Genomic DNA, 25436 nt, shown 5'->3' with positions numbered 1-25436 from the left:
GCAAAATTTGTTGTACATAAAGAAAAAGAATGTTGTGAAATCTTATTTCCATCTATTTTTGCAATTTTTTAAAGCATCCTTATCCGTTGAGATGGTAAAATAATGGAATATTACTATCTTTTAATTGTTCATTAATGTCCGTTTGTAATGTTTAGAAGTTAGAACGATCTCATTTTATTAAAATAAGATTTTTAAAATTTTTTAAATAATAAAACAAATACTATATTTTGAGTATTACTAGGAAAGTGTTTTATAAACAGAGATATAATTTGAAATTTTATGATTTAATACTTTATTGTTAAATCTATTGAAATTGACTATAATTATGAAATTCGTGATGTAAGTCTTTATTCTTGAAAAGAAGAATTAGACTTCCAAAAGTCGAAGAGTTTCTCTTTAGAGTGAGATACGTTATTGTTTCCGATCTCTAAATTTGCAATTCTTTTGCTCCTTTTTAACTATGGTTATTGGCGTTTATTATCATAAAACTTTTGAAAATTTAATTTTTTTTACCAGCCTCAAACTTGGCATCGAACTATTAATGTATTTTGATAACAAGTATTCATAATTTTACTATTATTCAATCCATGTAACCGCATTAATGTATTTTGATAATAAGTATTCAACATTTTATTGTTTAATCCATGTAACCGAATGATCATTTATTTGATTTGGCTATATATCCTCTAAATACATAGGACTATCTTATTTATAAATTATATGGTGATATAGATTAATTAAATCTAAAACTTCAAATACTGAATCAGATTTCGACCAATTTATATCGGCATTACTTCATTTTCTCTTTGAATAAACACCTAAGTTTAATGCAAACCATAATCCAAAAACCTTGTGGTGATAGAATAATTAAATCTCAAATTTCAAATACTAAATTAGATTTCGACCAATTTATATTGACATTACTTCATTTTCTCTTTAAATAAACGCCTAAGTTTAATGCAAACCATAATCCAAAAACCATGTGGTGATACAATAATCAAATCTCAAATTTCAAATACTACTGAATTAAATTTCGAACAACTTATATTGGCATTACTTCGTTTTCTCTTTAAATAAACACCTAAGTTTAATGCAAACCATAATCCAAAAACCACAATCTCAATTTCCACGTTCTGAAAATTAATTGATTAAAAAGAACGAAAAACACAGTTTGCATTAATTTAGGAAGATAGTCGATCTGTTTTGACAAATTAGTAGTAGCAAAAATCGCACATTACAAATACCTAGAAATGCCACATAGATACGATAATGTATTTTACTCCGTATATTTATGTATCTAGAGCATATAAAATTAAATTTAGTGAATGAGAAAAATATTTTGATTTAAATAACTATTATGATAGTATTACTGTCGTTATTAATTGATTTGGGACAAGGGAGGCGATTTAATATCTAAGTCTCTTAATTTATTAGTAAGATTTTCTTGAATGTCCTAATTGAATGGGCCTTAGAGAAAAATTATTCATCTTAGTCTATCAATTTTTATTACTACACATCCGGTACGGCCCTTAATAATAAATCACATTTGTTATTTTGTATCTCCCTTAAAAATAGACCAATTCATTCTCCATTAATAATACTTCAATCGTTTTTTTAAATATTTTTCTTTTACTTTATCAATTGTGTATTAAAACTTGTGTCGTTTAAAAGTTGTATAGTGGAAGAGTAATTTTGAAGGATGGAGGGAGTTCTGCCATTAGAGCGTCCACTATAAGGTGGACGCAGCTATAGCCGCGAGCGGGGCGGAAGCGGGGCGGTAGGCGCGGCTATTATAGTGGAGGGGGTGTCCGCCGCGAGGGTGGACGCGGCTGGTGGGGGCGAGGGCGGCGGACGAGGCTTCGCCGCGAGTGGGGCGAGGACGCGGCGGGGTGGCTATAGCCGCGCCTATAGGCGCGGCGCCTATAGTGCCACGAAGATTAGCCGCGGCGGTTGCGATTAGCCGCATGGTTTGAAATTTTTTTTTTTGTTTTTCATATCTATATAAATACCACTCTCCCTCCTCCCCCACTCCCATTTTCACAACATCCATACACCCACTTTCTACAAAAACACTCTCTACAAAATGCACCGAGGAGACGACGAATCACTCGACACTGAGGAATCGGGATATGACAGCAATCCATCTCAGCAATCCATATACGAGAACAACCTTCGCCACGCCGAGAGTGGCAGAAGCGCAGAAGATGTGAAGACCCTGTCGGAGGGCCAATACCGCAAGACGGGCCAGCCGAAGTTCACCTTGTGGGAGGAGTATCTTGTCCTCGCGGATTGTCCGAAATTCAGGTCGATCGTGGCGAACGAGGTGGAAACAGCCGGTGGCTCGAAGCGCACAAGGCACAACCTTGCCGGGGAATTGATTATAAAATTTTGGGGCTATTGGAGTTGTCCACTATAGTGGTAGAAATAGAATTTTGGGGCTATGGATAAAAAATTGGGGCTATGGACAAAAAACTGGAGCGGGGCTATTGGGCGTGTCCACCTTATAGTGGACACCCTTATTATTCATTGTTGTCTAGCTGACCATCTGAATTGTCTATAATGTTGTGTCATCAAATGGCATATCAATCACATATCCCAATTTATTTGCTGCTAATTATTTCTTCTTTTAGCCTAATTAGTTGTGTCATGTGTGTGTTGTTTGATGTCTACACACAAATAGCAATTAGGTTGGCCATGCAAAACTTGGGTATAATTAGGCTATAAATATACTCACCTTGAAGGTAGCTACAAAATATAAATACAATTGCATTCCATTTGCATACATATACTATAAATGAAGTCGACTTTTTATAGTGCGATTTTCGCGGTTTTGCTGGTGGGTGCGATGTTTTTTACGGACGGAAGCTTAGCACAACCTTGCTCGTCCGCCTTGTCAGCTCTGAACGTGTGCACGCCGTACGTGGTCCCCGGGGCCGTGGCGAACCCGAGCCCCGATTGTTGTGGCGCCCTGCAGTCCATTAACCGCGATTGCTTGTGTAGCACACTCCGCATCGCCTCTCGCATCCCGGCCCAGTGCAACCTTCCTCCCCTCACTTGCCGTATGTATATCATGCTTTATTTTCTCTTTCTTTCCTTTACAATTTTTTCTTATTACAATCCTTTAATTTTAATTTAATACTTTTGATTTTTTGTCTTGCAACAGCAAACTGAAGTTGGAATTTTGATCATCGACAATAATGGAACGCTTTTTCCACTTTTTTCTAGTAACGCACCATGTAATATTAGTTCATGCAAAAGTAAAAGTATCTCCAACTAAGCAATAAACATGGTTTCAATATTTGTTGCCTCGTTGTTATGAACGTCGCTAATTAGTTAGTAGTAAGACTTTTTCTTTTTGAATGATAGACTTAAAAACCTATCACATTAAATTCAAGATATAATGATTTCACGTATTTCTCTAATTTAAGAAATTCCACATAATTTGCTAAATATCGTAAACAAATTATTTCTTCTCATTTCTTGGTGAGAAAAGTTTCAACAATTTGAAATCATGTGTATCCCATAAAATTTTTTAAAATATGTATCCGGTATATATAATTATAAGACCTTATTCCATATCAGTTGATCAGGAAATATGATTAAAAGGATAAGTGTGAAATAATGTTACGTCCTCAACTGAATTACAAGAAACGGAAGGAGCTGCAAACGACAACATGGCCGAGATACTTCCGTCGCCATGTTCGTCGACACCGAAAAGCATGGAAATTCCGTCAACGAGCCTGGAGCCTCAGAACCCATCGGAGGAAGTCTCTAAGGAAGCCCCGGAGAGGAAGTTGAGACCAAGACAAGGAATCAAGCAGCCGGAACGCTACAAAGACTTCGTCTCCAAATAGCGCACCAGCTGCTCGACAAAATGCCTGAAAGAGTCCGCCTTTTCTTTCTGTTATTTCGGTTATTTAATTTATTGTAATGTTGACTTTCCTTTTGACTTTCTTTCTTTTTGAATATTTTCGTGTCGAGCGTTTTATGCTCCGTCGGGTTTTCTTCGTTGGTTCTTTCCCGATGTCTAGGTCTAGGTCGAACCAACCCTAGGGTTTTAGTCTTATAAATAGGGCTATTCATTAATCTTTGCATTAATTAATGAAGAATTATTTTGCCCACATTACTTGTGCAATACTCTAAAGAATTACAAACCACTGCCGACGGAGGAGGATTCTCCGCGCCAGTTTCTCGTTCAGCCGCCGATCCCATCGTTCGGGACGCCGGAATTTGGTGTGTTGCGTACGTAGTCAGCAAGGTTTCTTCGTTAAGAGAATTGTGCTCTTAACAACTGGTGCTTCATCTCGAACTCATGAATCCAATCGAAGACAGACAACTTCATCAACCGGGTTTGACCGGAGGGAATACGCAGGAGTTGTTTTTGGGGGCGCCTCGTCGCCCACCAATCGGGAATCGCCGTGACGGGGGCGATCATCCACGGCCACCGCCACGAGAGGATCCGTCTCAAATCGGTCTGCAGAGGACGGATTCGGGGTCGGTCGACCCGATAACGCAGGGTTTCGATCGGATAATGGCGAGATTTGATCAACTGGAGGTCCGGGTTGATGGTTTGGAGTTCCCGAGAGGCCGTGAATTCGATCCTCCGGACGATGATCGCGATTCGGACGACCGAGAGTATGCGGAGTATAGGGGGAGTGGTGATTTGGCGCAGCGCGATCAAAACCCTCACAACCGCTTCCTAGGGTTTCGCGAAAGGAGGGGGGCACGAGGAGGCCGTCGGGGGGCTTTCTCACGCCGGGACGATGCGAGACGAGGAGGAGATTGGCAGTATGAGGGAGTTCATGATAATAGGATGGGTACATATCAGCCGCGTCGGCCCTCAAACTGGGACCCACCAGCGACGCGTCAACAAGGGTGGCGTGATCAGCGTCGACGTGCATCGTGCTGGGACCCACCGGTCCCTAGAGATCGATCCCCATATCAGTTAGGGTCTGATTTACATCACGGAGTCAAAATGCGGGCCCCACACTTCGACGGAACGGACGTGTCGAGTTGGATTTCGCGTGTAGAGTATTACTTTGATCACATCATGATGCCTGAAGAGGACCGACTACACTACGCGGTAATGCTTTTTGACCCTCCTGCGGCGGAATGGATATTTAACTATAGGAACAACAACCGCTACGTCACTTGGCCAGAATTTTTGGAGGATGTCCGTCACAGGTTTGATCCGCAGAGTTTCAGGAATTACATTGGACCCCTAGCCAAACTAGTGCAGACGGGAACAGTGGCGGAGTATCACGACACGTTTGAGAAATTTTTGAATCGGGTGGAAGGAGTCCCGGACTACATTTTAATCCCGGTATTCATCGAAGGCCTTAAAATGCCCATTCAGGAGAAGGTAGAACTGCAGCAACCACAGTCCTTAGCCGAGGCCATGGCATTGGCCTTACGCTTGGCCGCGAATCAGGATCATCGATATCAACAAGCTTCGTCACAGCGGAGACAATGGCCTAGCAGAGAGGCGCGCCAGCAGCCGCCGCCACCCTCGGCGCCGGACAGTAGCGCAGCTCAAGGGTCGAAGGCGGGCAAGCAACCCCAGGAGCTCGATCGGCCTCGTTTTACTCCGATCCGTGTATCTAATGCTGAAAAATCGGAGCGCTCGCGTAAGGGTTTGTTTTGGCATTGCCCGGAGAAGTACACGCCGGGCCACGTCTGCGCTACGAGGCTGTTGTGCTACGTGGGTGACGACGAGTGGGAGGAGTCGGGTCAGGAGCAAGATAGCCCACCTCTGGATGAAGAATTGATAACAGAGGACATCTCACACCTTCATTCACTCACAGGTGGCAAAAGGTCAGTTCCTTTCCAGGTTATGGGGGACATCGGGATCACACGAGTGCGCATTCTTATCGATACAGGAAGCACTCATAATTTCCTACATTCCCGTTTCGCGGAGCAGCTGCAGCTACAGTTATCACGAATCCGCCCTTTCCGCGTGTATGTAGGGAACGGTGCATCGCTCATATGCTCCCACATCTCCAGACGAACCAAATTATCCATTCAGGGGACGGACTTTTTGACAGATTTGCATATCCTCGATGTCCACGGCTGGGATGTGATTCTCGGCATGGACTGGTTGGAGTCTCTAGGCCGAATATCCGCGGATTTTGTGGGAAAAACGTTGGAATTTCAACGAGATAATAAATCAGTTATTTTACAAGGGCGTGTTCCGGGTCCACAACAGATTTCTCTTCAGTCCTTAGCACTACTGGCGTCTTTCTCCGCGGAGCACGAATTTTATGAGATAGTGGCAGTGGACCCTGACGACGGGGCGTCACCCACCGCAGCCGCTGATCCTGACTTCCCGCCAGACATTCCGGCTGACTGTCGACGGGTTCTCGACTCTCATAGGGGGGTTTTCGACCTTCCAATAGGTATGCCTCCACCCAGAGCCTTCGACCACCGAATTCACTTGCTACCGGGTACGAGGCCGATCAATGTGAGACCTTATCGCTACCCATATTTCCAGAAGAATGAGATTGAACGACAGGTGACAGAAATGTTATCCCAAGGCATAATCCAGCGAAGTCAGAGCCCGTTCTCCTCACCAGTGTTGTTAATTCGGAAGAAAGATGGCACTTTTCGTTTCTGCATCGATTACCGTGCTTTGAACCTGGCAACGGTTCCAGATCAATTCCCGATCCCGACCGCGGATGAACTTTTTGATGAGTTGGGTTGCGCCAAGTTCTTCACAAAGCTCGACTTACGCTCAGGCTACCATCAGATTAGAATGCACGACGCTGATATTTTCAAGACAGCTTTCAGAACTCATGATGGGCACTTCGAGTTCTTAGTCATGCCATTCGGCTTGACAAATGCTCCATCTACTTTCCAAGCAGCCATGAACACTATCTTCCAACCTCTCCTACGACGCTGCGTGATTGTGTTCTTTGACGATATATTGGTGTACAGCCCCACGCTAGCCGACCATTGCGAGCATTTGTCTCAGGTACTATCGCTCCTTAGCGCAAACAAATTCTATGTAAAGCTATCAAAGTGTTCTTTCTGCTGCCCTACTGTTGAGTATCTCGGTCATTTGATTGCAGATGGCACACTTATCGCGGACCCTCGGAAAATAGAGGCTATGACTGCATGGCCCCTCCCACGGAACGTGAAACAGCTGAGGGGGTTTTTGGGCCTCACGGGTTATTACAGAAGGTTTGTCGCACATTATGCTTCGATTGCGAGCCCGCTTACAGAATTGCTCAAAAAAGACGCTTTCGTGTGGACACAAGCAGCGTCCGAGGCCTTTCAGGCGCTGAAAGCGGCGATGACATCAACTCCAGTTCTACGTCTTCCGAACTTCTCCAAGACCTTTTATGTCGAAACGGATGCATCCGACACGGGAATTGGGGCAGTTCTGATTCAAGAAGGACATCCGATCGCCTATTTTAGTCGCAAATTGGGGCCACGTCGCAGGGTCGCCTCGACGTATCATAAGGAGCTCTACGCGATAGTCGAGGCAGTGCAGAAATGGCGGCAATATTTATTGGGCCGGGAGTTTGTAATTCGCAGCGATCAGAAGAGCCTAAAGGAGCTACTTCAACAGATTGTCCAGACCCCAGATCAACAATTATATGTGCGGAAGTTAATGGGATACAATTTCCGTATTGAGTATAAGAAGGGAGCATTGAACCGAGCAGCGGATGCGCTGTCTCGGCGTGAGGACCCTGACCGGCCGTTTCAGGACCAGGCCGAGAGCGACGAGCTGTCCCAGGTCGAAGGGGACCCGTCAGCTGACGCAGCGTGCCTAACCGCGGTCGCCCACCCCGTGCCAAAGCTGCTGGATACCTTGAGGCAGGAAACAGCGACCAAATCAGATTTGGTGGATCTCACGGCTGATATCCAATCAGGAAAGGCTCCTGCTCAATTCACCTTCGCGGATGGGTTGATATATTTTAACAGGCGAATAGTCGTGAGCCAATCCTCTAAATTGAAACGATTGTTAATGGAAGAGCATCATTGTACGCCCATAGCGGGCCACCCAGGACACGAACGCACTTTCCGTCTGTTGTCGGCAGGATTTTACTGGACTAAATTGAGGAAGGAGGTCCGTGACTTTGTTAATGCATGTGCGGTATGTCAGTCCACTAAGTATTCGACGCAGAAACCTGCGGGTCTCCTCCAACCGCTACCCGTCCCATCGCAGGTTTGGGACGATGTCTCAATGGATTTCATTACAGGTCTTCCCCAGTCGCGCGGATACACAACGATTATGGTGGTGGTTGACAGACTTTCTAAGTATGCCCACTTCGCGGCCCTTCCTACTCGCTTTGACGCCTTGCGAGTAGCCCATTTATTTGTTAACACGGTGGTTCGTCACCATGGTTTTCCGAAGACTTTGGTTTCAGACAGAGACTCGGTATTTCTTAATGCAGTTTGGGAGGAGATTCTGCGACTTAGCGGGACCAAATTGAATTTTACCACCGCCTATCACCCCCAGTCGGATGGCCAAACAGAGATTCGCAACAAAGGGTTGGAGCAATATTTACGAGCTTTCACTTCGGATAGACCGTCTACTTGGTCGAACTTTCTCCCTTGGGCGGAGTTAGCTCTCAATTGCTTCCATCACGCCGGCCTCGGCACCTCTCCTTTTAAAGCTTTGTACGGACGGGAACCCCCGCTGTTGGTGGCAGCCGCCCCATCGGCGAAAACCCCCCCCAATGTAGCAGATTTGATTAATCAGCGAGGGGAGCTTCTCATTGAGTTGCGCAAAAACTTATCCCGCGCACAGCAACGGATGACTGCGGCAGCGAATAAGCATAGACGCCACGTAGAATATGAAGTAGGCGACTTTGTGTGGTTGAAATTACAACCATATCGACAACATTCGGTCGCAAAGCCCATTTCCGCTAAGCTTGCCAAACGTTTCTACGGACCATTCGAGGTGGTGAAGCGAATAGGTCCAGTAGCGTACAAGCTACGCTTGCCCGAGGGGAGTCGCATTCACGACGTCTTTCACGTGAGTCTTCTTCGAGCTTTCGTGAAGGACGACCCAATCGTCCCACTCCCGGATGACTTTGTAGGCAACAGACCCGTCGCCCATCCAGTGGAGATCCTAGACTCCAGGATATTATGGCATCGGGGAGCGGCGGTAGACCACGTTTTGGTTCGTTGGTCAGACGGCTCGGATTCACCATCTTGGGAGCCATTGGAGGAAATGAAGAAGCGGTATCCAACAATCTCCCTTGAGGACAAGGAAGTTTCTAAGGAGGGGGGAGTTGTTACGTCCTCAACTGAATTACAAGAAACGGAAGGAGCTGCAAACGACAACATGGCCGAGATACTTCCGTCGCCATGTTCGTCGACACCGAAAAGCATGGAAATTCCGTCAACGAGCCTGGAGCCTCAGAACCCATCGGAGGAAGTCTCTAAGGAAGCCCCGGAGAGGAAGTTGAGACCAAGACAAGGAATCAAGCAGCCGGAACGCTACAAAGACTTCGTCTCCAAATAGCGCACCAGCTGCTCGACAAAATGCCTGAAAGAGTCCGCCTTTTCTTTCTGTTATTTCGGTTATTTAATTTATTGTAATGTTGACTTTCCTTTTGACTTTCTTTCTTTTTGAATATTTTCGTGTCGAGCGTTTTATGCTCCGTCGGGTTTTCTTCGTTGGTTCTTTCCCGATGTCTAGGTCTAGGTCGAACCAACCCTAGGGTTTTAGTCTTATAAATAGGGCTATTCATTAATCTTTGCATTAATTAATGAAGAATTATTTTGCCCACATTACTTGTGCAATACTCTAAAGAATTACAAACCACTGCCGACGGAGGAGGATTCTCCGCGCCAGTTTCTCGTTCAGCCGCCGATCCCATCGTTCGGGACGCCGGAATTTGGTGTGTTGCGTACGTAGTCAGCAAGGTTTCTTCGTTAAGAGAATTGTGCTCTTAACAAATAATGTCTGTCCAATGCACAAAAGAAAAACCTCCAATTTCGACATCAATGAGTTAAACTACGTATATATTCATAGAGTAAACAATATCGCTTAATTGAAAATACTAACAATCATGGGCAGACTCATGTAGAAATAGGGTAGGGCTAAAGCCCTTAATAAAAATATTTTTAAAACTATTTTCTTTTATAAATTTTTAAAATTTATTCAAATTTAATGTAAATTATTATATAAAAGCCCTTATAAATTATCAAAAACACCAAAAATATAACTTTAGAATAAAATTTAGAAATTACAGCCCTTAATCGTATTTTTTTTGCGTCCGCCCCTGCTAACAATGTCCACATAATAATTGCAAATAAATCCCTTAATAAATATATCGAATGTCATTAGCCCCTATAAAATGAAATAAATTGAAAGGACCAGCGGGCTAAGCACATGGGCTACAACCCGACCCATCTAGTGACGGTTGAAATTGGGCTGGGTCGGGTTCAAGGAACGGTTGGATTTAATCAGATCGAACAAACGGATGTGATTCATCCGCATCTAATTTCCCCATCTCCTCCTTTTCCCCAAACAAATCCACTAATTAATTTATTACTCAATCCTTCACCGGTGACCGCCAAAATCAACCATCGCCGCCGCAGCCGTCTCGATCCCGCCATTTCTTCGTAATTCTGCCAAGTCACTACTGTGTGAGTTCCGGACGTCGCCGCCGGGGAGCACAATTCTCGCGGCGAGTGACTTGTGAATCCATCGCTGTTTTGCTTCCTTGTTTGTTCCTTGTGTATTAGCTGAAGCTTCCTAGTTAGACTCCATTTGTCAGTCTCTCATCACTGTCTATTGCGCCGCTAATTTTCCAGTTCAAGGTATACATGTACTGTAACTCTATGTAAATTACTTCTAAAATTAAGAATTTAACCCTTGAATGGCTTTTTGTTGAGTCGGAGAATCCATATTTATTTGGTTGAGTGTAGAATAGACGAACAAATGTAACCGTTACACACAGCTGGACACAATGTGTTCATGTCGTTCGTGGTTATTTTTCAATTTAGAATGTAAGGAGTGTATGCATTTATCTCACGGTTTCATGTTGATACTATGCTAACAACTAGGGCTGTTTAATATGTATTGCAAATATAAATGAATTGTGGTCATAAGTTTGCATATCTTGTTTTGTGTTCTGGTAAGTTTCCTTATGTAGGAATATATGTAGGTTTTTAAAGAGATTGAATACTTGGATAATTTAGAATCGTGTGAAAAACACTTTCAGATCAAGTATTTTGTGGATACAAAATCTATGATCGGATAAGACTAAATTCATCTATATATCTTAGTTTAGATTTTCTGTTTATATTTATACACAACACTACAGAATTAACTGCCACGACAGTTAATTTAACCGCCAAAATGGGTAACTGTTTTGTGCAGTTTTTGCACTAATGACAAACTGTCATTAACTGCCTAACAGCAGTTGACGTCATTTAAATGCATAACAGAATTATGAAATACAGAATTTCATAATAACCTTAATACATTTAATACCAGCAAATCATATCATTAATATATTATAAAGTATTTTAGTAATACTTTCATATAATACACTAAAATTCCAACATTCCTCCCCCATTTTAGTGTTACCATAAAAAAAAACAGAAAATAAAATTGTGCATAAATGAAAATATCCTAAGGATTGAATTTTCATCTTAGCATGTTAATATACAAATATTCGAATATAAGAGTGTTCTGAGAATTGAACTCTTATTATTACATTGAATATCAGATTTAACATACACACAATTTTCAAACTAAAATCTAAACATGACACTTATTTAAAAACAAGTCTTGTGTCCTTATCCTTCAATGAACATGTATAAAGCTAAGTCCAAAGCTTTACTGGAACAACTTGGATTCCATGTTCATATAGGTAATCTTTTCATCTTGTTCTGCCAAAACACTTTGTCAAAAGATTATTAAGAAGTGAAACTTCAACCTCAGTTATGCTGACAGTTGTAAACACATACCTTGAGTGATTAAACATGTGTCAAATCCTACTGTTTGGCTTTCCACATTGAATTTCACATTTAACATTTAGTTAAAAGGAAATTGGGTATCCAAACATTAGAATTATATGGACTTTAAACCCACCCTTTTAGCAGACTTGTGCACTAAGTCTCTTGCTAAACCCTTGGTTAGATGATCTGCCAGATTTTGTTGAGTCCCAACAAATTCTACTGATATCACACCATTCGTGATCAATTCCCTAACCATGCTATGTCTAACACCTAAATGTCTAGACTTGCCATTGTAAACTTGACTATATACCTTAGCCAATGTAGCAGCACTATCACACCTCATGGATATAGGTGAGATAGGTTTTGGCCACAGAGGAATTTCATAGATTAAATTCCTTAACCACTCAGCCTCTTTGCCTGCTGCTGCTAATGCAACAAATTCAGACTCCATGGTTGAATTTGTTATGCATGTTTGCTTCTTTGATGCCCAAGAGATTGCTCCTCCTCCAAGTAGAAATATCCATCCACTTGTTGAGGAATGATCTTCTAAGTTAGTAATCCAACTAGCATCCGAATATCCTTCTAAAACAGACGGAAATTCATTGTAAGCCAAGCAATAATTCTGTGTTCCTTTCAAATACTTAAACACCCTCCTTATGGCCTGCCAGTGATGAATGCTAGGATTATGAGTATACCTACTCAATTTTCCCACTGCAAATGCAATATCAGGCCTTGTACTAATCATTGCATACATCAGACAGCCAATGGCCTTTGAGTATTCCAATTGCGAAATTGCATTGCCTTTGTTTGGCAATAATTTGATATTGGGATCAATAGGAGTACTAACGGGTGCACAGTCACCATGATTGAATTTCTTCAACACCTTCTCAATATAGTGAGATTGAGAGATAGAAATCTCCTTAGAGGAATTCCTTTTGATCCTAATTCCCAAAATGACCTCTGCCTCTCCTAAGTCTTTCATAGAAAACTTAGAAGATAGAAAATCTTTGGTTTGATCAATCTGATCTTGACTGGTTCCAAAGATGAGCATGTCGTCAACATAAAGACAAATGATGACCCCATTTCCTGATTTGTCAAATCTGGAATAAACACATTTATCTGCTTGATTCAGTGTGAATCCATTTGATAAAACAGTGTCATCAAACTTTTGATGCCATTGCTTAGGTGCTTGTTTCAATCCATACAAGGATTTTACCAATTTGCACACTTTGTATTCATTACCAGGAAGTATAAATCCTTCAGGCTGTTTCATGTAGACTTCTTCATTCAAGTCTCCATTTAAAAATGCTGTCTTTACATCCATTTGATGGATTAAAAGTTTATGAATAGCAGCCATAGCTACTAGCAGCCTTATGGTTGAAATCCTAGCCACAGGTGCATAGGTGTCAAAATAATCTATGCCCTCCTTTTGTCTAAAACCTTGAATCACAAGCCTTGCCTTGAATTTATCAATTGACCCATCAGTTTTCATTTTCTTCTTGAAAATCCATTTACATCCCAGAGGTTTACAACCAAGGGGTAAATCAGTCAATTCCCATGTGTTATTTTGCAGAATGGAATCCATTTCATCATCAATGGCTTCCTTCCAAAATGACACATCTCTAGAATTCATAGCTTCATTGAATGTCTTAGGATCTTCTTCTATGTTGAAACAATAGAAGTACTGAGATTGAATCTCATCTCTCGATCCTTCAATCAAATGGAGCTGAAAATTTCCATCCATGCCCACAGGTTTCCTTGGTCTTACACTTCTTCTTACCCAATGCTGAGTAGAAGGTTCATCAGAATCTTGTTGATCATTCAACATTCTGTTTTCTTGAATTGGGTTTAAATCCTTAGGTCTTGAAATAGAAGTGAATCTATTTTCATCAAATATAGCATCTCTGGATTCCATAACAGAATTCACAGGAACAGCTTTGTTTGGTTCTAGGACAAGGAACCTATAAGCTTTAGAATGTTGTGCATATCCAATGAAAATGCAGTCAATTCCTTTTTCACCTAAGGTTTTTCTTTTAGGATCATTTAACCTGACCACAGCCCTGCAGCCCCAAACCTTAAAGTAACTCAGGTTTGGAGGTTTTCCAAACCATAATTCATAGGGAGTTGCCTTACTTTTCTTGTTTGGTACCCTATTTAAAATGTAACAGGCTGTTAACATAGCTTCTCCCCAAAATCCTTCATTTAAACCAGAATAAGAAAGCATAGAGTTTACCATTTCCTTTAGCACTCTATTTTTCCTTTCTGAAATTCCATTTTGTTGTGGGGTATATGGGGCTGTTACTTGATGTATTATTCCAACTGATTGAAAGTATTCAGGGTCATAATACTCACCTCCCCTATCTGATCTAAACACTTTAATCATCTCACCCTTTTGGAGTTCAACCTCTGTTTTGTATATCTTAAATTTGTCCAAAGCCTCATCTTTGGTGTTTAGAAGATATACATAACAGTACCTAGTTGAATCATCTATGAAAGTAATGACATACCTTTTATTTCCCATAGATGGGGTTGAGTGAAAGTCACATAAATCACTGTGGATTAATTGCAAAGGTTTAGATTCCCTAACAACATCCTTAAATGGGAGCCTGGTTATTTTGGTTAACATGCATGTTTTACATCTGTCATTGTTGACAGTAAATGCAGGAATAAGACTATTTTTGGACATTTCTATAATTCTTTTATAGTGCACATGTCCTAGTCTTTCATGCCAAAGCTTAGAGTTTGGAGAATTACTAGAAGTGATGACAAAGGCATTTTTGTCTTTAAATGGTAAATTAAGATTCAGCCTAAACATTCCATCACATAAATATCCAAAGCCAACAAATACACCATGCTTAGATAATACATATTTATTAGATTCAATAACTTGTTTATATCCAAGGTTATTTAGAACCGGACTAGACAGCAAGTTTTTCCTAACATTAGGTACATACAATACATTTCTTAACAGTAAACAGTTTCCAGAAGTAAATACTATCTTAATATTTCCTATTCCTTCAATTGATTCAGAAGTCCTGTTGCCCATTCTAACTTCAGACCCATCCACATTAGTTTGCAATGATGTGAACCACCTTCTATCCTTGCAAACATGACTTGTGGCCCCTGAATCAACCCACCAATTGTTCTCATCATCCTGCAAATAAGTTGCAGTTGATGTTTCAGAAATTTGGTTTAAATTAGGAATATTAAGATAAGGTAAAACCATACCCTTTTGTGCATCCGGATCTTGTGATCCAGAGTTGTCAGGTTTGGTTCTACTAGAACTTGCACCATTCTTCTTGTTCTTTTTACCACTTCTGCAGTCCTTCTTAAAGTGACCCTCCTTTCCACATTTCCAACAAGTAAATTTGGATTTCTTGTTTGTGTAATTGTCACCAAAGTTGCCCTTTCTTTTGCCTTTGGACTTGTTACCAGTATCCATCATGTTAACAGATGGATTAACAGCCACACCCTTATCTTTGGGTTTTCCTTTCTCTTGATTCCTTAAGGATTCTTCAATTCTGAGATGGCTGCCCAATTGGACCAAGGAAAGTTCTTCCTTTTGATGTTTAAGGGTGTGTTTAAAGTCCCTCCAAGATGGGGGCAGTTTGTCAATCACACTGGAAACAGAAATGGATTCATCCATTTTCATGTGGTGTTGTTCAAACTGTCCCAGAATCCGGAGTAGTTCATTGTATTGTTCCATAACTGGCCTTGAGTCTATCATTTTGTAGTTATTGAAATCACTTACAAGGAATTTCCGGCTTGAAGCATCTTCAGCCATGTATTTGGCTTCCAAAGAATCCCAAAGTTCCTTGGCAGATTCTGCATTTTGATAGATGTCGAACAGGGAATCATTCATACCAGTCAAGATGTGCCCTAAGCATGTGTAGTCATCAGTTTCCCACTTCTTTCTCCTTCTGGTCTGTTCCAGGGTTTCTTCTTCTCCTTCATTAGACACAGGCATCGGGGTACTCAGAACATACACCACCTTCATTGATGTCAGAAAGAAGTGCATCTTTTTCTGCCATCTTCTGAAATCTACCCCTTCAAACTTGTCGAGTCTTGTGATTCTGGATGCCATGTCTCTCACAGTTTCTCCTCCAGTCATCTTGTACAATTTACTTGATCTTTGTAGGAATATATGTAGGTTTTTAAAGAGATTGAATACTTGGATAATTTAGAATCGTGTGAAAAACACTTTCAGATCAAGTATTTTGTGGATACAAAATCTATGATCGGATAAGACTAAATTCATCTATATATCTTAGTTTAGATTTTCTGTTTATATTTATACACAACACTACAGAATTAACTGCCACGACAGTTAATTTAACCGCCAAAATGGGTAACTGTTTTGTGCAGTTTTTGCACTAATGACAAACTGTCATTAACTGCCTAACAGCAGTTGACGTCATTTAAATGCATAACAGAATTATGAAATACAGAATTTCATAATAACCTTAATACATTTAATACCAGCAAATCATATCATTAATATATTATAAAGTATTTTAGTAATACTTTCATATAATACACTAAAATTCCAACACCTTATAGTATATCATGTTTGTTGAGAGACAAGCTGGGGTTTCGCAAAAAATACAAGATCTTTAGCAGCTCTTCGGGGTTAAATAGCATATGAACTCCTTATCATTGTCTCTCTTATTACTACTGCTACTACTATTTAGTGGAGTATTTACTAGTCCATGATTTGGGCCTTGCTTTGATTTCATGGTTTTCATCCTTCGAACGAAAGATAGGGGAAGTGGGGCAAAAGGAAATAATAGAAATTACTAATTTATTACTAGGGAACTTTTTGATCTAAAAAAACTTACAAAATTTATCGTCCATGCTAGCCTTTGCAGTTTGAAGGAAGGGCCATGGATGTAAATGAGGGCGAGAAAGTTCAGAACCATGAGAATGATGTAGATGTCAGGATGTCAAATAATTTGGACTTGAATGTGGAGCATGATTGTCGTAGCCCAAAATCATCCAATGTCAAAGGACTTCGTTCTCGTCGTTCTTTGAAACATGATGTACTAAAACTGGGCACTGAGTTTGATTCTGATGAGCAAGCGTATAGATTTTATCATAAGTATGCTGAGTTGGTTGGGTTCAGTGTAAGAAAAGACTGGGTCAATAGGAGCAAAGTCCATGGACGGGTGATGTCAAGAAAGTTTACCTGTTCCAGACAAGGTCACCGGAAGAAAGACAAGAGAGATATTAATGTGAAGAAACATCGCAAGGAAACAAGAACAGGTTGTTTGGCTTACATGGTAGTAACTCGGCAAACTGATGGAAAATACACTGTTACTCAGTTTGAAGCAGAGCACAATCACGAGGATGTGAATCTGACTAAAGCTGAGAGGTTACTAGAATCCCCATCAGGTAAAGAGGACTGTACTGAAGTTCCTGAAACGGACTCATTGAAGAACTCAGAGATTCAGTCAAAGCTGTCGTTTCAGATGTTAGGTATACGGTTTTGCGCTCCAGAAAATTTCGATGACCTTCAGGTAGAAGATGATGTTTTCTTGAGCTCCAGGCGGACAAGAGATATGAAAGAAGGAGATGCTGCACGCTTGATGTATTATTTCCAGAGACAGCATTTTGTAAACCCTTCATTCTTTTACTCATTACAACTCGACATTGATGATAAGGTTAGCAATATATTTTGGGCAGATGACAATATGATCGCCGAGTATGGCCATTTTGGGGATGTTGTCTGTCTAGATATGTCGTGCACAAGAAACAAAAGTTTTCGTCCTCTTGTTCAGTTTGTTGGACTAAATAATCATAGGCAAGTTGTAATTTTTGGTGCTGCCTTCTTATATGATGACAGTGTTGACTCCTTCAAGTGGCTTGTTCAAACTTTTGTGCAAGCGATGTCTGGTAAGAAACCTAAGTTCATTCTGTCAGATCAGGATGCTACTGTTGTTCAAGCTATTCATGCAGTTTTACCAGAAACAAGCCACTGTATCTGTGCCTGGCAGATGTATCTGATTGCCCTAAAACATCTTCGCCATGTGGTTAAAGAATATGATTCTTTTTTGATTGATCTTAGAAGTTGTATCTTTGGTCATTGGCAGGAGGAAGATTTCATCCAAGCATGGGACTCTATGTTGGAGAGACATTGCTTGAGTAATAATGCATGGCTGAGATGGATGTATAGAGAGAAAGAGAAATGGGCTGTAGCATATGATAGAAATACTTTCTTCGTTGAGCGAAATGGCACACATCTGGTGGAGCTTTTGTCTGATAAACTCAGAAGCTGCTTAGGGCCAGATATTGACGTTCTTCAGTTTTTTAAACATTTCGAGAATGTGGTCAGTGAACAAAGGTACAGAGAACTAGAATCAACCCTTGACATGGGAAGACATGCTCCAGTTTTAATGGCTAATGCAATCTTACTTAAGCATCCTAGTGAGACTTATACACCGAAGGCTTTTGAAGTATTTCAGAGAGAATATGAGAAATGTTTAAATGTCATTATTGATAAGTGCGGTGAGCGTGATACAAGAACCGATTACAAAGCCAAAACATATGGAAAGTCCAGATACTTCTTGGTCGCATATAATTCTTTTGATGGCACTGTTTCTTGCAACTGCATGAAGTTTGAGCATGTTGGGTTTTTGTGCAGCCATGCTCTAAAAGTCCTTGATCATCAAAATATAAAGGTTGTTCCGCATTATTATATCTTAAAGAGATGGGCAAAAGATGCAAGGATTTTGTCAATTGGAGAAAGTCATATCTGTGCAGGTGATGACAACAGAATGATCATTGCCACTCGTTACAAAGACCTCTGTCGTAATATAATGCAAATATCTGCCAGGGCTGCTGAATCTGACCCAGCTTTTGAATATGCTTCAAGGCAACTTGATGAAGTCACACGAGGAATTGAAAGAATCCTGAATTTTAAAACTTTTGCAGAAGCTAAAGGTCCTTGTGCTTCAGACAATGGACTAGCTGATGTTGGTCTTGATAGAAATGAATTTGAGAATCAGGATGTTGATGTGATGAAAGGAACCACTGAAGCAGAAAGTATAGTACCTGATAAAGATCAACTGAATCACTGTGGTGAACAAATCCCTGGTGTGAGTGGCAGTATAAATATTCGCCCTTCTCCACCTGAATCAGTTCTATCCGTAACTTGTGCTCCTCCCACATATATTTCTCCTCCAATTTCTGCGCCTACACTGAGTCCACTTACACAGGTATATTGGTTACATTTTGAGAGACTTCATAATTGGCTGTTTTCTGTGTCTTTCTTATTAAACACAGATGTTTTACAATTTATTTTTATCTCTATTGAAGGGCTTATACACCATTGAATCCAGTCATATGATGCAGAATATGTATCAAGCATCTAATTTAACCATTAACCAGCAAGTCAACCCGAACATGTACGAACCTTCAAGTTTTTTCACTAGCCAACATCATTCTCCCAGTCATGCGCAACTCCTTCAAGTAAGTACTTTTACGCCTGCCATCGGAAATCTATTGCAAACTCTTGATATATGCTTTCACTAATCTACTCTGTACTTCTTTCATCCAGGAGTCATTGATTCATAGCCAGTTTCAGGACCCTGTGTCAAATATTAATCAATTGAAGCAGGTAGGTATTGTTGCTATATGGAACTTTTATTCTGACCGAAATTATGCTTTGTTGACAAGATTCGCTTCTCCTGATCCATGCGTAGGTAATGGATGACAGCCAGCACCTACATCCATCTTCATTCATGCATTATAATCATAGATACAGAGCTGCTGGTGTTTAGGATATATATTGGGAAGTATGCCGTAGCAGGATTCAGTGTATTATTATATGGAGTACATAGTTTAGTCTTCCGTACTGATACTCGAGATCGAGTCAGTCTTCTCCTAGTGAGGCATGGACCACGAAATGATATACTGCTAAGAGGAGTTCGAGAAGGAAATGCCTTATCAAGGAGCTTGCCTCTACAAACTCCTGGGTGCGTTGTTCACACTTTCATCCTATGCATTTTTCTTCCTTCTTTTGCATTTTAAAGCCTGAGTGTTTCTATTTCTGATGATACATAGTAGATTGACTAAGCGGATATGGTGAAGGCACGGGACCTCGATGCTGATTTGACTTATCTTGTGGTGTTTTACCACTGGTGCAATTGATGATGGCAACAAGTAATTGTAAATACTAAATTGCACTTGGAATCATGTGTAGGTTGTGATAGTGAATCTATGATTCTCAAAGTGTGGTTACATTACATATCCTCCTTTAATAACATGGGAGGTGTTTGTTTTGTTGTGTTTAAGGATTGTTGTTAGAGGAAATGGAAGATTTGGGTTGGTGGTGCAGTCAGTAGTAATTCATCATTTTGTGTACTTGTGTGCTGTTTCACTTTCTTAAGCAGGGGTGGATTACTAGGAATTGTGGCTCCTGTTAGCTCTACCCATGTCTTCTGTTTTATGTGAATTACCTGTTTTAAGTGTGGACGATGATCATTTTGGTTCGTCCATCAAAATTAGCATATGTATGTAAATTTATTTCTTTGATAAGATACGTCTCATTTTCATTAACGAGTACTTCATAATTTTTCTCTGTATTTTTACTTTATTTTATCATATTTGCATCAAAACTTGTGTCTTTCGCTATTAGTACTCTCTCCATTTTATATTAATAGAAACATTTCATTTTGGCACGGAGGTTAAGAAATAAATATTTAATAGTATGTGAAATGGAGAATATAAAGTAAGATAGATGAAGAATAACAAAGTAAGAGAGATAACAAAATACTATGAGCGAGAGAGTGCATTGTTTTTTTTTAAATATAGAAATGACGAATAAAGTTGAAACGTCCTAAAAAGGAATAGAAATGACGAATAAAGTTGAAACGTCCTAAAAAAGAATATGATTGTATTAATGTGGAACGGAAGGCGTATTATTTTTTGTGGACAATTGGGAAGGAGTATTGCCTAGTTTTTTAGGTGAAATGGTTTTCTTGATGTATCCATTAGTTGATCCTTTCAATAATTACTCTTGGTACTTCTCAAAGTGTATGATTTTAGCTATAGCTAATTTAATTATGAGGTTACTTCACCGATTGTTTTGGTAAACCCAAATCGACAGCTCAAGCCTATGTGGAGTAAAGTAATACTGTATATTTTATTATTGTAGTAAAATGCAGTTTGGGTTTCAGAGTTCTTTTATTGTGCCCCTAATTTTTTATGAAAGACATTAAGTATCAATATGACTTACACCAATACTTTCACATCCATTTATTAAAGCCTTGCATTAAACTTGGCCCATATACTGTTATGTAAAACTGTTGATCACCAAATTAAGAACCCAAAAAATTATTTAATAATACTCCCTCCATCCCGCACTACTCGCACTTATTTCCTTTTTGGGCGTCCCAAGTTACTTGCACTCTTTCCATTTTTAGTAAAAATTTTCACATACAGCCGTCATTTTTGACTTTCCTATACACTCATTCCTTAATCTCCGTGCCGAAAAGGAAATGGGCAAATAGCCCGGGACGGAGGGAGTACTAATGTTACGCTTAGGATAAATACTCAATTTTGTAGGGGCGAATTGCCAGAAAATCATGCAACATTAAACAATCGGAAAATCATGAAATTTAAAAATTTTCACCATTATTCATGATAAAAAATGCATTAACTTACTTTAATATATTGTTAATATTTTTCTACCGATCGACGTCATTTTTATAGTAGTATATATTGCTGACATTATTTAACACATAAATAGTAAAGTCAACATGTGATTTCTCAACTATCTACTCCACCATTTTATAAAAGAAGTGGGCCATGGAATAACTATAATCAAATTCAAACTATATAAATTAAAAATTTATGTTTTGTTCGTAATATCCTACTGTTATTGATGTTTTCAATTAAACAACGTTGTTTTCTTGTATGAATAGCCGAATTCATCACTCATCAGTGTTGACATCCACAAATAATTTTCCCACTATTACTAGATACATTTCACAAAAAACACCATGAAATAATCTTAAACGAATCCAAATTTCATTTTTTTAACTTTTAAAACTGAAAATACAATTTTTTACTGAGAACAAATATTGAAATCTTCTTTATATAGTAGAGAATGGAAGGAGGTGGGGCCAAGGTAGTGGTGTATGAATATTTAATTGTGGGAAGAAGGCATTAAAATGAAACCAGTTAGCGTTTTGTTCTATATTTGTTGCGTTTTACACCAACCAGAAGCGCCTTTCCCTCACTCACTCCCTTCTCCCACACTTCAATAAATTCCACCACACTCATCTATCTCTTCACAATCAAAATGCTCAATCCTCCTAAACTTCAACCCTCAACCGCAATCCCAGCAATGCGCCATGGGTAAGGTGGCCAGGTGGTTCCGTTCCCTCTTTACCTCCAAAAAGCCGCCGGATTCTTCACCGGCTCCCCCAAATCATGCGGAAAATCCTATGTCGAGTCCCTACATCGACACCAACAAGCACGCAATAGCGGTGGCCGCCGCCACCGCCGCCGTCGCCGAGGCTGCGGTCGTCGCCGCCCAAGCCGCAGCTCAGGTGGTCCGCTTGACCAGCGGTGCAACTACTGATTGGAGGTCTGTGTTGGCCGCCGTCAAGATTCAGTCGGCTTTCCGAGCCTATTTGGTTGGTAATTTTGTTTTCAGTTTTGATAAAAATCGTGTCTTTAGCTCAATTTGTGTTTATTTTAGTTAATTAGTGAATGAATTGAGTTTTGGACTTATTGGAAGTTTGGGGTGAGAGCCCCCTTTGAGTTCTTGTATCATGTGAAGTCTTTGTCATACATATCTACTACGTGGGGAATGACAGCAAATCATATATCAATAATTGAGATTTTGGGGCACCACGAGTTTTAATGCGAAATTGGTGAATTAGGAACGAGAAAGAGAAATAATTAGTTGAAGTAGTGTCAATGGATGGTGAAATGCATTAGTAGTGTAATAGTAGTATGTGCCTATGCAGTGAAAAGCTTCCGAAAACAGAAGTGGGTTAATTTCGACGAAAATGGCAAAATAAGACTATTTTTCGGGAGTGATGGAGGGTGTATATGATTTTTGGAGGTTGATGTCACTGGTCATCAAGTGAGGGAGTGGTGGTGGGGAAGTGGGACTCAGTTCCACCACCAAGCTAGTGGCTGTGATATTACACAATTATTGACAGTTAGTTCCTTTGTCTTTTAACACAGGTGTTGCAGCACTTTGTTCTGTCCTCTTAAGTTGTGAAGGATATTTCCTTCTTCTTTTGGGAGTTTGTCTCTTATCTGTGGTGTAAAGGAGCTAATGAGCTTTACTTTGTAGGTAAAGTTTGTGAATGTCTTTTTATGTGGTCAGTATGAGACATAGAAGCACAGTTTTTGAGATAAGAAGCATATGATGCTTCACATGTGAAGTTGAACTGTTTTTGTGCACATTCGAAACAACTTTACTGTTTTGGTAGCATTCTCTCTACCTATGCAATTCTATAATAATGGACTATAACTTGTTCTAACAGTTGCTATTGTTATTGAAATGACTAAGAGTGCTTACATATAAAAAGTATTGGATCAAAAAGCCTAAGTTTTGTATTGTAGTGGTGTGGTGATCATGCTTGATAAACGATTCTAGGAATCCCGTCACTGAGAAGGGGAGAAACTTGTGGCAGTTCTTGATTTATAAGAACTTGGCTTAACTCGTTGTACTTCCTTTGGTTACTATCTGCATAACATCTCTAAGGCTACAATAATGGACTAAATGGTGCTTATATATGAAAAATATTGAATCAAAATTCGAAAAGCTCAAGATTTGCTTGTGGTCAGTATGAGACATAGAAGGGGAGAAGGGGAGAAACTCGTGGCTATTCTTGATTCATAAACTACTTGGCTTAACTCGGTTGCTCTTTTGTACCTCCTTTGGTTACTATCTGCTTAGCATCTCTAAGGTCAATTCTTGTTGTAAATTATTTTTTGTCGTGTGGCGAAGCAAAGAAGGTGTGACATCGAACGTGTGTTTGTAGGCTAAGAGAGCGTTGAGGGCCCTCAAGGGATTGGTTAAGCTTCAAGCCCTGGTGAGAGGGCACATTGTGAGAAAGCAAAGCGCGGATATGCTCTACCGTATGCAAACAATGGCCAAGATCCAGGCTCGAGCATCTGCACATCGATCTTACACAGATGCTAGAATTAACTTCTTCTCTAGTTCTAATCATACAGTGAGTCTACTTACATCTGATTTAATGAACTTACACCTATGACTCAGAGTATTCGTTAACAATTCTGTTCATGTGCAATACTTTCAGGGAGTGGCAAGGATCGGAGAAAACGCAGAGAGGTCAAATACTGGGAAACATGGTGGATCTCTTCTTAAGGTAGTTTAGTTTACTGATGATAATCCCGAATATATTTACTCCTCCCTCTCCCCGACTTAAGTGATACATTTCATTTTGGCACGCAAACTAAAAAAGTGGTGTCTAGTGAGTTAAGTAGAAAGACACTAAAGTAGGAGAGAGGTGAAACTTGAGAGAATAAAAGTTTTTGTTTTTTCAAAAGATGAAAAATGTCACTTACTTTGGGACGGAGGGAGTATTCAAGAAACCAAGCAATTTACATTCTTTAACGTGTCGCGTGAAATGCAGCAGCATCATTCAAGATCATACGTTTGTAACAAAGAGAAGTCGTCACATCTAACTTCCAGATGGTTAAATCACTGGATGGAACAAAGCGCGTGGAACAACCTCCCGGAGGCCTTCTCAGAGAGTGGCCACGGCGATGACGAGAAAAATGACAAGATACTGGAGATAGACACGTGGAACCCTCGCGACCGAGCAGCTCCCAACTCCCACTATTTCTCAGCATGGAAGAATAACGACTTAGGACAGGACCATTCAAAGAGAGTTTTCTCAAAGCTCCAAAAACCAATCAATCCTAGTATTTCCTCCGAGGAAGCTAGGACTGCTGACAACAGCCCGAGAGTGAATTCAGCTTCGTCTAGACAGACCACCAACCTAAGGGCCCCGTTCACTCCTGCTAGGAGCGAGTGCTCTAGAAGTGCGTTTGGTGATTATCTGAGTCATCCCAGTTACATGGCGAATACCAAGTCATCCCGGGCTAAACTCAGGTCTCACAGTGCACCCAAGCAGAGGACAACGCAGCAGCACGAGGAGCTTGCCTTGAGTGCTGCTACACACGGCTGCGATCCTTGGAATATCAATATGGACACTGTCTCAGAAAAGGGCTCTGCGTATGGCAACACATATATCGAGTCTGGACTTGTAAAGAGGCAAGGAATTACCGGAAACGACTCCGGCTACGGCCGAAGGGCCTACCGATGAATCTCTTTTCCATGGTTACTGTCTGAGCTACATCAGCACATGATATTGTTGTTAGAGCTTATTGTTATAAGTTTGTTTTGTTTGTAATCAACATTTGTTTGTGAGGATATTGATAACTTGTGTTAGAGATTATCAATATTTCACATATTTGATTTGTATTAAAAATTTTAAAATAAAATTGGTTAATTTGTGTTA

General features: G+C 40.3%; 3 protein-coding genes and 1 long non-coding RNA gene across 7 annotated transcripts; all 4 read left to right on the top strand.

The window, feature by feature from the left end:
• The first annotated feature begins 2755 nt into the window (after positions 1–2755).
• Positions 2756–3298, top strand: LOC121807158. The gene is made up of 2 exons (XR_006051762.1): positions 2756–3059; positions 3164–3298. It is a non-coding gene; the product is annotated as an uncharacterized LOC121807158 (long non-coding RNA).
• Positions 3299–4312: 1014 nt separating this feature from the next.
• On the top strand, positions 4313–9475 carry LOC121809231. Its single transcript, XM_042209766.1, has one exon. The coding sequence runs from the start codon at positions 4313–4315 to the stop codon at positions 9473–9475; it is 5163 nt and encodes a 1720-aa protein (XP_042065700.1).
• Positions 9476–10479: 1004 nt separating this feature from the next.
• On the top strand, positions 10480–20521 carry LOC121808310 (protein FAR1-RELATED SEQUENCE 7-like). Of its 3 annotated transcripts, none has more exons than XM_042208726.1 (6): positions 10480–10779; positions 16794–19139; positions 19240–19392; positions 19481–19540; positions 19626–19898; positions 19990–20521. In XM_042208726.1, the coding sequence occupies exons 2-5, from the start codon at positions 16809–16811 to the stop codon at positions 19701–19703; spliced, it is 2622 nt and encodes an 873-aa protein (XP_042064660.1). In that variant the 5' UTR covers positions 10480–10779; positions 16794–16808; the 3' UTR covers positions 19704–19898; positions 19990–20521. The 3 variants fall into 3 exon arrangements, with proteins under 3 accessions (XP_042064660.1, XP_042064657.1, XP_042064659.1); XM_042208723.1 differs by having other exon boundaries at positions 16785–19139; XM_042208725.1 differs by having other exon boundaries at positions 16785–19139; positions 19987–20521.
• Positions 20522–22102: 1581 nt separating this feature from the next.
• LOC121809570 (protein IQ-DOMAIN 25-like) lies at positions 22103–25436 on the top strand. Of its 2 annotated transcripts, none has more exons than XM_042210280.1 (4): positions 22103–22565; positions 23931–24122; positions 24210–24278; positions 24549–25436. In XM_042210280.1, exons 1-4 carry the CDS (start codon positions 22281–22283, stop codon positions 25239–25241), a joined length of 1239 nt encoding a protein of 412 aa, XP_042066214.1. In that variant the 5' UTR covers positions 22103–22280; the 3' UTR covers positions 25242–25436. The 2 variants fall into 2 exon arrangements, with proteins under 2 accessions (XP_042066214.1, XP_042066213.1); XM_042210279.1 differs by having other exon boundaries at positions 22104–22565; positions 24546–25436.

The sequence above is a fragment of the Salvia splendens genome, chromosome 6 (assembly GCF_004379255.2).
Source record: "Salvia splendens isolate huo1 chromosome 6, SspV2, whole genome shotgun sequence".
In the NCBI taxonomy this organism is placed as follows: domain Eukaryota; kingdom Viridiplantae; phylum Streptophyta; class Magnoliopsida; order Lamiales; family Lamiaceae; genus Salvia; species Salvia splendens.
Note: the sequence above shows the minus strand (reverse complement) of the source record. Positions and strands in the feature narration are given on the sequence as shown.